The sequence below is a fragment of the Peromyscus leucopus genome, chromosome 1, assembly GCF_004664715.2.
Source record: "Peromyscus leucopus breed LL Stock chromosome 1, UCI_PerLeu_2.1, whole genome shotgun sequence".
NCBI lineage: Eukaryota > Metazoa > Chordata > Mammalia > Rodentia > Cricetidae > Peromyscus > Peromyscus leucopus.
In genome coordinates, this window is record NC_051063.1 from 73,227,141 (window position 1) to 73,240,605 (window position 13,465).

The window sequence follows — 13,465 nt, forward strand, 5'->3', positions numbered from 1 at the left end:
GCTGGCTGGTTTGAATTTCTAGAGTCGATTCTGGAAAGAGTTATGAGTTTACAACAAAAGAGCTCTATAGGTCTAAACTCATTTCTAATTGTTATGGTTTGAGTGAGAAATGTGCCCTGTAGGCTCTTCTGTTGTTCACTTGGTTGGCAGTCAGTTTCATTGTTTCAGAAGGTTGGTTTTCTAGACCCTTGGGGATGCGGTACTTCTTGGTGGAAGTAGTCACTAGGCCAGGCCTTGAAGGTTTTCTCTGCCTTGGATTCTGGTCTAGAGCTCTGCTTCCTTGTCCACAGTGTGAGAGACAACAGCCACAAACTTCTGCCACTGTGCACACAGCCAGTCCAGCAGCCATGCCTTCCCCACCACATGTCCACCTCCTGAAGCTGTGAGCTCAAATCAATCAGTCCTCCTTCAAGTGGTTTTTCTGTCAGGTATTTCATCATAGTTGTAAGCCAGTAACTAATACATTCCTCATTACTCAAATCAGCTTAACCTGCTCTACCTACACTATGGCACATCATAAGAGGAAAGCTGCCTCTTAACATCAGGTATTATGTCACATTTGACAAGCAGCTCTCTGAAGTAATTTCTGGCATGTAAAATTGAACTTTGAAAATAGACATTTTGGGTTGTTTTTATGCTCAGAATGGTCTTTGGCAGTTCACAGTATTGGTCTAGAAAACACCCATCCATACAAAATTGTTTGCAAAAGTTTACCCAAGTCAGACATTTGATTAGAAATTCAGAAAGTTTAATGTTGCTTTGAAAAATACTTCTGCACAACAGTATCTCTCTCATCACAAAAAGAAGAAATAACATCTGATAAGTCGGTGGTTTGCTGAAAGCACAGATTTTCTCTGTTTCCTCGTCTTAGGTCTTCCAAAAAATCTGCTTTGAGCTTGTTAAGTTCTTCTGCTAGACGCTTCAAGTTATTAAGAGGTATTTGCTCATCTAAAATCAAAGATATTCTCAGATTATTCCTGTAAGCCAGTCTGAGCTGCCTACTGCCATCTGATTTCATCAAACAGGCCAGATTCTCCAATAAATAATCAGGATGCATTGTAATTTACGGACAAGAAATAACATTAATGTGATCTAGAGAAGGCATCTAAAACAAGAGCCACAGGCAGTTTAATTAATCTGGTGTATGAGCAGAAAAAGACAAACCCGAAAGGATATATATTTTTAAGATTTTATTTATTTTTATATATTTGAATGTTTTTCCTGCATGTATATATGTGCACCACTACCATGCCTGATGCTCACAGAGGCCAAAAGAGGGCATAAGATCTCTCATTCTTAGAGTTATAGATGGTTGTGAACCACCATGTCAGTGCTGGGAACTGAACACAGGTCTTCTGCAAAAATAGCAAGTGCTCTTAACTACTGACCCATCTCTCTAGCCCCCCTAAAAGGATGTTTTTGTGTTTTTTGTTTGGCTGCCTGTTTTTTTGAGACATCACTGTGTAGCACTGGCTGGCCTGGACTTCACTACGTAGATCAAACTGACCCTAAACTCACATAGCTGGCATGCTTCTGCCTCTCAAGTGCCAGGATTAAAGGCTTGCACTGCCATAGTGGACTGTTTTTGAGCCAAGATACCTATTTTACCATCTCTTGCTTTGAAAAATAAAATGACAATTTGGACTTTTAAAGCTGATAAATAATACATTTGAATAGTTGTCCCAAGTAACTTTTCTATGATGATGGAAATGTGCTACCAGGCACTGCCATATGGGTAGTATTACTGAGCATCTGAAATTAGCTTTATTGAGATATAACTCACCATAATATATCAAAATGTAATGGTTTAACTTGCTAGTGGCATACTCTTTCAATCCCTGTACTGGGGAGGCAGAGGCAGGTAGATATGTGAGTTCAGGCCAGCCTAGTCTAAAAAGAGTTCCAGGACAGCCAGAGCTACCCTGTCTCCAAAAAAAAAAAAAAGGTTTTTAGAACATTCACATATGTACAATCATCAGCGCAGTTAATTTTAGAACAGTTTCACACCATGAATATTTCACAACATTAAAAGCAAACCCCCGACAGTTGCCCTTCTCTTCCCCACTTCTCTACCCACCACTAACGCTTTTGTTGTGATTTCCAGTTCTGGATAGTCATATGACCACTTTTAGTTTGGATGTTTTCAAGGTTCCCCATGTTCTATCCTGATCAGTATTCTAGTCCTATTTACAGCTACACAACATTCCACTGTATGAGTGACCTCATTGTATTTATCCATTTGTCAGGTGCTAGGCAGCTGGGGTGTTTCTACCTTTTGGCTGTTATGAATAGTTCTGCTATAAACTGGCTTTGTATCAACATGTTTTCATTTCTCTCAAATCTGTCACCATGCAGCAGAATAGCTGGGCCACATGGTAATGACATTAGAAGGACTGCCTGGCTGTTTCCAAAGCAGCAGGATCATTTTATATCTCCATCAGTATGATGGGAGGGTTCTGATTTGTCCACATCCTCAACAAGTCTTGAACCTTCTTGTTCTGGCCATTCTAATGGCTGTGAATTGTTGTCTCCTATGGTTTTGATCTGTATTTTGCTGGTTACTAAATCTTAAACGTCTTCATTTGAATATTGGTCATCTCTGTATCTCCCTTGGGAAAAAGATGTCTATTTAGATATTTGTTCATTTTAAGATTGGTTTACCAGTATGTTACTGCATAGTAAAGAGTTCTCTTTATATTTATATTTATATATTCAAGTTTCTCATGAAATATTTGCAAGAGTTTCATCCCATGTGAGGGCTGTCATCTCTCTTGATGGCAGAGAAATAGAATTTTCAGTTTTATTCAAGCACACATTTAGAAACTAGTACTGACTCCTCTGCCCTCCAGAAAAGTCGCCATTTTCCTAGTGGGTAGGAGTGGTGAGTGATTTGGGCATAAAACAGAACAAGAGGCAAATGGCTGAGAAAATGCTAGAATGGTTTCTGCTCTGTTCTAATTTACACTAGCATTTCTGTTCCAATCCTGTGTTAGAAGTTTTGGATTGTAATTTATTAATGAGTGGCAACAGGTATTCTAAAATGAGAAAATAAAACGTTCCATTAAATATGAAGAGGTGTTTGTGAAACTTGTTTCCACGTGTGCCTGCATTTATACACCGTATCACACACCATTCCTGATGTAAAAATCCATGTATGCTCATGGATAAAGAGAATGTGAAAACTATGGTATGGTTAACACACCGTCCTTTTCAGTGTCCCCAGCTGTTATGAAAGTGACAATAAAGGCAGGGAGCTAACAACAGACTGGAATCAGAATTAACTTCCTCCAGGTTGCCCCCAAATTTAGCAGCTGTTCAGCTTTGGGAAAGTGACTTGATTCACTGTGAATCTCCATTGTTCTCATTTATAAAATTACATGATTGTAAAGAGTAGCACATCAAAGGAGTTAAATAAGTGTTAGCTGCTGTTTTCTTTTTTCTTTTTGTTCTTTTGTTTGTTTTTTGATACAGTTTCTTTGTGTAATAGTCCTGGCTGTCCTGGAACTCACTTTGTAGACCAGGCTGGCCTTGAACTCACTGAGATCTGCCTGCCTCTGCCTCCCAAATGCTGGGATTAAAGGTGTGGGCCACCACTGCCATGCTCTGTTTTTAAAACAAATTTAAGCAAAAAAGGAGTTAAATATTCAAGACCTAAAGCAACTATTGAAAAATCTGTAATTACCAGATAGCTGAAACATTTATTTTTAAATCTTATTCATAATACAGTGACCTTGTTCAAATCCCATGCTTGTCTTACCCCTGACCCCAGAGTACCCTTAACCCCTAAGCCACCTCTCCAGCACCCTAATTACTCTTAAAAATTAATCTACTACTCTGCTTCAAGGGACTGACATATATTCATATAATTAATTACCTTTTTGTCTGTCTCCTCACTAAAATGTTCTGCTTCCTATTGATTCCCTGGTATCTAAGAAAAAGTCTAATGAAAAAAAGAGGCCACTCAATAAAAATGAATGAAATGGTTAAATACTCAGTTCCAGGGGATGGTCTAGCTATGTAACCAAACAGCAAGTGTTAAACTGAAATGTTGATATAAACTCTGGTGTCTGGTGACAGCAAGAAAGAGCAGCCCAGCATCCAGACAGTACAGACCAGTCAACATACCTTTGGCTTCCTTCATTGTCTGAGAGATGGTTCTTCGGAATGTCTCATCAGCTTTATGGAGGATGTTAGTAGAACAAATGAGTCTGTCTGTTTCCTGTGTGATATAGATATTGTTATTGGGAATAGTTTATAAAGTAAATGACCAAGGTATAGACTCATTTGAAGGGACCAAAAGAAAAGCCACAGTGGCTTTTCTATTCGTTTTCTCTCGCAGGGAATCCAAATGAATCCTGACTAGTTGTAAAGTGGGTATGCTGGTGAGGGTGCAATAACTGGCTTTCTAGAAAGAACAACTTCCTCCAACCTGTATGTAGTGTTTCTGGGCGTTGATGGTGTAAACGCTTCCATTATTGCCCACTTTACGTCACCAATATAAGGTTCAGCATTTCTGAACATTCACCATGGGTCTTTGACTGGCTGGCACTGGCCCTCAGCAGCTCACTGACTGGACGTCAGAAGCCAAAGGCTGGTGCAGGGCCATTCTACTAACAGACAGTTTTATACTTTTCTCTTGCTGTCTCCCTGCAAGAGAGTTCTTCCTTCTCATGTGCACCAAGTCTAACTGGAGTATTTACCTTTTGTTCCGCATTGTCCTCAGCACATTTTATGGGGTTTTCCAAAGCAGTAACTAACAAATCAGTCACCTCCAGGCTACAGAGAAAGTGAGATGAAGTATAATCAATCCTTATAGAATATTTGCTTTTTAAAGAAACTGCATCAATAATACTAGGTTGAATGCAGGAGAGCAAAACTGTCATCCAAGGTCCTTATTGAAAGGGAGTAAACTAAGTGATTTGGAAGCCATCTTTCACTTGTAAAATGTTAAGTGAAGCTCAAAACAAATCACAAGCCATTCCTACCTCATAAAAGCTAATTTTTTAAGACTCTTACCAATAAGCAGTCTCTTCCCCTATCCTGGACTGTAGGCTTTGAAAACTCATAGTCCCTCAAGAAAGATGGTGTTTATTCTGGCTTCTGCTCATTTACTAGATAATGATTAACAAATTTCCTCACTAGCCAGTGGTCCCTAGAGAACTCAGGTAGAATTGATTCAATTCAGTAAGTCTATATTGAGCATCTCATAGGTAAACACTATAAAGCTACATCTGTGAAACTGCTAATCTGGGGGGTATAACAAAGTGCCTAACCACTCCAATCCTGAAAATGGAATGAATGGAGTGAGACAGGAGTGAGACAGGTAAACCACTGAGCACAAGTGTAATACTGGACAGTGGTAAGTGACTAAGTAAAGACAATACAGTGATTGTGCTGAGACACTGGGTGGCCAGATAACCATTATTCACTCCAGTTAGACGGCTGAGCCAGGCAGTTACGGCAAACTGGACCACAAACACCAGGGCCTGGAAAGGGCCCACAGAGCATAGGAGGCTGGTTTGCAATGGTGGGGGGTAGTTATTAGGCTATCATGTAAGTCATGAGCAGAAGTTGGGTTTTACTTAGAGTACAGGGATCAGAACTGAAGTTATAAGCCAGGGAGTGTAACAATGTAACACTTTCACCTTCGTATTTCTCATTTGGAGGAGTTCAGGCTCTAGAATGTGACTGCACTCAGTCCCATGGTTCTGCCACTCACTTCCTGGGCATGTTGCTTGATTTACCTGGGCCTCAGTTATCCCAGCATAAAATGGAATTTTTATGCATTTTTTTTTACCCTTAAAAGGTTATGAAGATGGAATGGCAGTGCAAAGTGTCCAGAACCACAGCCAACACATAGTATGTGCCAAGTAGTTATTACTTTAGAGAAGCCAGGGAAAGTTACATTTATTAGATTACTTCTCAGTTTGTAATATGGGACTCCAGCCTTGACACTACCCGCTTCAGTTGCCCTGTGGCCATTGCATATGCACAAATAACCTGACCAAGTTCATAAGACCTGGGACAAAACTGTACATTACAGTAGGGACTAAAGTGGCTACAGAGACCCACATTCTGCAGGCCACATCTCACTGGTGTCAAGGCAGTGAAGATCCACGGGTACCATTCTAATAATACCTCAGTCAGCCACTTGCTGCCAAAGGAAAAAACAGACATAAGAGCTCCAGAAAGGACAGCAATCCATTGATGATGTACACACACCTATCTACAATCCCAGGACTTGGGAGACTGAAGCAGGATCATGAGTTCAGGGCCAGCCGAGAATACAGACTGAGACCCTGTTTTGGAAAACTGGAAACCTCACTAGTGGCTTACTTCATGAACTGTATAAACAATAGTAATCTAAGTGCTAGTTCTGTTTTGTTTTAGGTATGTGAAATTTATAAACTATATAGAAACTGTACTGTTAAATCTGTTTAAAGACATTCAAAGAATGAATTTAGCTTAAAACCAGCATGACACAATATCCCTAAAGGTGCAATAGAGGCACTCATTTCTTGGCAGTACCCAACAGCTGTCTAATTGGACTTCAGGCCCACTCGACCGGAAGGAAATCGTGTCTGATACTGGAAACCTGGGGCCAGTGAGGCCATGGACCTTAGAAGAGAACCTACTACCACCACTTTAGTAAACCAGCAAAATTTCCCAACAGCATTCTAAATACTTGTCCTTATACCCACATATAAATGCAGCTTTCACCCCTCATCAAAGACATTTCTCTTTGCAGCCAATTGAGGCCATTACAAGTGCTCAAAGTGCAGACAACAAGCAGTCATGGGGTGCTTCAGTGGATACATCTACAGCACAATTCCTGTACTCAAGGTTCAGGTAACATCATAGAAGAGACAGAAGATCGTAAGAGCCAGTGGACCAGAAAAATGTGCTGTGAGATTATATCTCCTAGCAATGACAGAGAAGCCATATCTGTGACTATCTCGACAATTTACCTGCTTAAATAAGACCTGAACTATGACAACACCAACAGACACGCTAACTTGGAAGGGGGAATTCTTATGGGACCCGTCCCTAGACAAAGGACTATAGGCGACTAACGACTGCTGAGAGAGAGAGAGAGCACTTTCCCTAGAGATGAGCCCCCTAATTGGTTATCCAATACCAAGCTGTGAGCCCTGAAATCACATACATACAATTAACACTAAACAGACTCAGCAGGTTGTTTTTATATACTGTGTGTAAATATATATACATATATATGTCATATATATATATATGACAATAATGAAGAGCCCATAGATTTGAGAAGGAATGGGGGGGAGTACCAATGAGAGTGGGGAGGAAAGTGAGGAAATTAAAGCTTAAAAATTAAACTAAAGAAATGTGCACAATGTATCTTAAGAGCTACACTATTCAACAGCACAGTTTGTAGCCATACGAGGCTATATTAAATTAACAACTCAGGTATTCAGTTGCATTAAATACATTTAAGTGTTCCATAACATTCGTGGCTAGCTGCTCCCATACTAGACAAAGCAGAGAACAGTGCCATCATTCATGAAGTTTCTAAGAGAAATATATTGTTCCAAAATTCTCCAGATATATCACCAATGGAAAATGATACCAGAGTCCATGGGCTTCACACACACCCGGGCAGGGTAACTATAGAGAGTTCTAGGACAAATCAAAACCCATTATTAGTTTTATTACACTTACAACTTTTGGGGAGTGCTAGGGTTCAAGCTACGGCTTTGCACAGGCTGCAGGCACTTGGCCACTGAGCTGCACCTCCAGCTCATCGATCTGTACAAAAACACTGCACAACCTGTTTAGGCAACTTTAACAAGTATACCAAAGGACGGAGCCCAGTGTGGTGGTGGTGCACGCCTTTAATCCCTGCACTTGAGCAGAGGCAGGTGGATCTCTGTGAGTTCAAGGCCAGCCTGGTCACAGAGCGAGTTCCAGGACAGGCCTACACAGAGAAACCCTGTCTTGAAAAACCAAATAAATAAATAAAATAAAATAAAATAAAACATCACTTAAAAAAAGAATACCAAAAGACAGGGATCATAGATGTGAGTAGCTATGCCCAACTTTACATGAGTGCTGGGATTTGAACTGCAATGCAGCGAGTGCTTTACCCACTGAGTTATCTCCCCAGCCTGAGACATTACAATTTGAACAGTTAAAAGTTATAAAAAAACAAAACATAAAACTTGGATTCAAATCTCAGCTATTACAGGTTTGGTGACCTTTCTCAATTTAGTTTGTTGCTCCACACAACTCCCCAAGGCCTGTGGGAGAATGGCCAGTCCCATACTGTTAAGCATGTTTTATGGGGTACCCACAGGAGAGCACTAAGATGGCTTAGGGCAGGATACCTGGCCTCCAAAGAACATGCTGAACTCTGAATTATGAGGCTGTTGTGTTCCCAGGTGTTCTTCTCAGGGTCAGGCTTTTCTATCTTTTTCTCCATGAGGTGGATGGTCTCATTAGGCAGTGGCTGGGGTCTCTGGCCATTCCTCAGCAAACACATTTCCAGGGGACAATCTAAAAAGAGCTGGCAAAAGCCTAGTGAATCTGAAAACAGGTTTAAAATTACCAAGTTACCAGTCTGTCTCTCCAGAAATGTGAAATAAATATATACTAGACCCAGATGAAGCAGGAAAAACTCCATTTGCAATACTGAACAGTCACTTTAAAAATTAAATCCATATAAACCTAATCCAATTAAATGCTCACTAAAGGCAGCTGTGATTTGACACATGCAAATCGATGTTTTCATGTATAAGAAAATAATGTTTTAATTACATTTCCGAGCCAGTTGGTAGACTTCATATCTCATACTTTGGTAATAAAAGTTGTCATCTAATACCAAAATCAAAGGTCTAGAAACAGCAGATTTTGCCAAGAGGTGGCAAGGCTGGGCCTCATGAGCTGCAGAAAAGATCAAACACTGGTTCTTTAAGCAAGTTATAAAATCTTCCCACACGGCTTCACTCCTGTTGGGTGGGGCAGACATCTGACCCCCACTAATGACCGCCACGAGAAAGCATTCCACGTGCTTTAACAGTTCTTGTCGAAACATTTTCCATTGGGACGGCTACAAAAAACAACAAAGAATTGAAATTTAGTTTAGGCTTTGGACAGCAGGCTGGTCATCTTGTTTTATTGCTATCCTGTCCTCATGTAAAATTTCAGCTCACAATACTGAAACATTTGAAGTTCTCAACAGACACCTTGATTCTCATACCTTCCTGTCTTCATGGGTCCTACACCCTCTGCCTGGAATATCCCCAATGCCTCCGGGGCTGTGTGAAGCCTTCTCAGATTCAATCATGTAGAAGGCAGTCCAGCCCCACTCTGTACATTGTCCTTACTCTAACAGGGCTTACATCAGATATCTTTGCACACCTTCATATCTCTCCCTGCTAGATCACTCAGCCTCCAGCAGACAGGCATTCCAGAAATATATTTTAAGTGAATGAATGAATGAGTGAATACATGAACATGAATACCCTCTACCATATAGGAGAACAAAGGAGCCAAAATCAATATCCTGCTGAGCTAAAACAACCTAAGATATAACAATGTTGGTTTGTCCTTGAAATGAAAAGGGACACCGACAGAAAGATAAGTCAGTTGGAAGGGACTTTGGTCAAGATGCAAAGACCTCAGGCTAAGAACAACTGGACTGTGAGATTGGGAGAGATGGCAGAAACAGATAGGAGGAAATAAGGAGCTTGAGAATACAAGTCATCTTGTTTTGGGAGGGGGTGGGGAGCACTGTAGTTCTGAAGTCAAGCCTGGAGGAAATACAAAAGGAGAGGAGATGAATTCTTCTCCTGCCTTGTCCACATAAAAGTATACCAGATAAACCCACTGAGAAGGAAATTTGTGCCACATCCTCAAGGGGGAGATTTTCTAATCACAGTGACCAAGTGAGATCTGGAGGGAGAGAGTATGATTCACAGTAATAAGGTGAAGGAAAAACAATCCATATCAGTAACTTCTATCTTTATCCAAAGTGGTGAGACTACTACCATACAAGTAACTCCCAATTACAATACTGCTTCCCTCCCCCCACAACCAGAACTGAAGCAGCAGACAAATTCTGATGGAGAAATCCAGAATTTTTTCACATACCAAATACATGCATTTTGTATATTTTTTCTTTGTATATACTTACAGAATAGAGTCATTCTATTTGCCTTTAATTCATGTGACTTGTCCACACTCAAGCACTACCCATCAAATGTAACAATTTAAGATTTCAGAAGATCTCAAAATATTGCTTTAGAGTAAATATACAACTGGAGACTGGACTCTATTCCGCCATGTGGTCTGCTTCCATGTGCTTCTATCGGGTTCACCTCACTGGGATGTAAGTGCAGGAATTAAGAAGTATATACTTGGTGCATACAAGTTGTCAAGCTTATTACTCCATCTGGCTGTCAACCAAGAAAGCACCACCTTTTCCAATACTAGTGGCAGACCAGACCCTTCATCTGGTAAATTTTCCCTGGAGGGACCTAGCAATTTTGTTATCACTTTTATTCTTTATGCTCATGGGGCGTTCCAAAATGGTACAAAGTGGAAGTCCCACAAAATCTGGTTTTAACCAGCTATAAGCAGAATCTTTTTTTTTTTTTTTTAAGAGATCCTTTCTTTTGTCTTGGGATAAACTACCCAAAGGATTGTTATCAGGAGTTATCTGACTAGGACGTTCACCTTGCAAACTAAACTTAAAACTTCACTCTGACATAGGACTTGGAGGGGGCACCTGTAGTCCCAGATACATGAGAGGCAGTGTCAGGATGATCCTTGAGCCCTGGAGTTTGGGACCAACCCCAGCAACATAGCTAGGCCTTATCTTAAAGCTCCACTGCACAGAATATGCAATATGTGAACGTACCAAACTTGCATAAAAACCTCTACAGAGCATGGCCCTTAGCCCTGTAACGTAACACTCGAGACACAGGTGTACGTCTCCTAGAGCGGAGCTAATCAGCTCCCCTCATCTCCAGCTCCGGTCAGGCTTCCCTCCTACACTAGCACTGCTGAATCAGGATCCAGGGCGGCTCTGGGTCAACAACCCACAGCCCCACTGCCTGTGCCGGGTCTGCGCACCTGCCCGCCCCACCCACTCCGTGCTGACCCGAAGCTGTGTGCCAGCGCGGTCCGGGAGCGCGGGGGGCAGCAGATCGTCGTAGGAGAGGACGCCCACGGCCCAGCCCCGCTCCTGCCGCAGCCGGAGGGCCAGAGCACGCGCGAAGGTCGACTTTCCGGCCGCCGGCAAGCCGCAGAGGACACACAGTCCCAGCTTGGGCCGCCCATCGACGTGGACCTCCCCAGACCCCGCGGCCCTCTTCATGCCTCCACTGAGGCCTGCAGAAACCTTGGCGCCCACTGCGCATGCGTACTGCACCAGCGCCATGCCGCGCCCCGCCCCCGGAGCTACACTGGGTGGGAACTAGCGAGGATGCGGGTCTAGAGAAGATGCCTTGGTCCAGGCTGCTACTCAGGGCCTCTTCTGGACCATGTGATCGATTGGTGTCAGCTGTCCCTGACGCCAGTACCCTAGCCCGGGGAGGCATCGGCGCTTCTTTCGTCCTCTGAACACTCTTAAAGGGCCCCTGAGTTAGGTTTACTCCCGATAGAATCATCCTCCCTGTCCCACCTTCAAACCATTAGGGCTTTGCATTTTGGTTTGTTTACGGTGAGGTTTCTCTGTCCAGGAAAATCTCTGAAGAGAGGCTTGAAACTTCTTAAGGAAGGCTTTGAAGGTAAAGAGCGGGAAATCAAACAGCAGGAGGCGACGCGAGGACAGCCTATTTTCAGCTGTTCCTGGACTTCATGGGTTCGAGGGTTGAGTATTCGTTATTGAGTCCTGGTGCCGCCAGGCGGCAGCAAGTGAGAAGAAATAAGGATAGGAAACGTACCTCCTTAGACCTTATCTCCATCACATGCAGGCAGAAAACAGGAATTATCGATAGATTAAAAAATAAAGTGGTAGCGAGCTGGGATTTGGGACACAAGTTTATAATCCTAGCACTTGAAAGGCAGATGCAGGAGGAGCAAGAGTTTGAGGCTAGCCTATGCTACATGAGACCCTGTCTCAAACTCCTTACCCCTCCTAAAAAATACAACAAACAAACCGGGAAGAACTACCAAACAAGGAAAATGTTAGTGTGTGTGGTGTAATACTGAATTTAGAATTTGAGCTGCTTCCCATCTTTGCTGTTTTATTTTTAATAGGGCTATCAACAAAACATCATCTTGATTTCTCGTCCTTTCCACTCCATTTACATCCCATCATACACAATTCGTGTAGGTAACCAAGTGAATTTGTGACCAGTGAGGGAAGTTATAGCTATGTGGTTCCAGCCAAGAGGGAAATTCGTTTCCTATAACCACCTTGCTGGGATGTATACCCCTGGGTAAAAGGCAGGTATATTTATTCACTAAGGTCTCACTACATAAAAATTAAGATGGTCTAAATGGTTGCATTACCAAATTAAGGGTATAAAGAAAATTAATAATTCCTCTTCTAAAATGTACCTTTCAAATGTGTGTTGATTCATATGCGGAAGGCAGATTTTTTTTTTTTTGAGACAAAGTCTTGCTGTTGCCAAGTTTAGTCTCTAACTTGTGGGCTTAAGGGATCCTTCTACCTGTGTCCCAAGCAGCTAGGGGCAACAGGCATGTACCACCATGCCCCACTGAACACAGACTTGAAATATTCTCCTAGAAGGCATAATGAGCTCTTAAATCAATAAATTATAACTATAAAATAGGCAATCAAAACCCTCATCTGTTTAACTTAATATTGGTTATTGGTGGGAAGTTTCTAACATTTTTTTTTTTTTTGAGACAGAGTCTTACTGTGTAGACTGGAACTTACTGGCTATACTGGAACTCACTTTGTAGACCAGGCTGGCCTTGAACTCAGAGATCCACCTGCTTCTGCCTCTTGAGTCCCGGGACTAAGGGCATGTGCCACGACCTCCAGCAACTAACAAACATTCTTAATTATTTCAAGAGAGAAAACAAAAAGAAAATCCTTTGCAATTCTTTACATATTAAGGTCAGCTCTGAACCATAACCACACTGGCTTTGAGAAGAATCCCAAAAGTTCACCATTTTTGGCTGCTTTGTGCTACTGTGATAAAGTTGCTACTTCTCACCAACTTATGAGTTCCACACCGTAGAACTGTTCTTAACTTTACAAGCACAAAACAGTTCCTTATACCAGCAAGCATGCAGCTGGGAGGAGAAGTAACTATGGAAACTGGTTAACTGGCACTGAAAGGGAATGATATAATACTTCAAAGAGTGTAGTGTAGCAGAGGGATCAATTCCATTCTGTAACTGAGATTCAAGCTTGGTTATGTTTTATTTTATTTTTTTATTTTTTAAAACTGTTGGGAAAACACAGTATTCTGGGGAGAGGAGACTGGGGGGAAGGTAGGATCAGAGTTCACCAGGC

General features: G+C 41.8%; 1 protein-coding gene across 1 annotated transcript; it reads right to left on the reverse strand.

The window, feature by feature from the left end:
- Positions 1-726: 726 nt before the first annotated feature.
- On the reverse strand, positions 727-11,407 carry Pstk (phosphoseryl-tRNA kinase). Its single transcript, XM_028868443.2, has 6 exons — positions 11,135-11,407; positions 8,788-9,079; positions 8,358-8,556; positions 4,701-4,776; positions 4,126-4,219; positions 727-948 (listed from the first exon to the last, which is right to left on the reverse strand). Exons 1-6 carry the CDS (start codon positions 11,348-11,350, stop codon positions 749-751), a joined length of 1,077 nt encoding a protein of 358 aa, XP_028724276.1. The 5' UTR covers positions 11,351-11,407; the 3' UTR covers positions 727-748.
- Positions 11,408-13,465: the final 2,058 nt, after the last annotated feature.

Excerpts from the sequence above, each read along its gene's own strand:
- Pstk (XM_028868443.2), bottom strand. The coding sequence starts at position 11,350 with ATGAAGAGGGCCGCGGGGTCTGGGGAGGTCCACGTCGATGGGCGGCCC. Across the intron at positions 4,220-4,700 it reads AGGACAATGCGGAACAAAAG|GAAACAGACAGACTCATTTG; the intron begins GTAAATACTCCA and ends TATATCACACAG. Across the intron at positions 949-4,125 it reads GACAATGAAGGAAGCCAAAG|ATGAGCAAATACCTCTTAAT; the intron begins GTATGTTGACTG and ends CTTTGATTTTAG.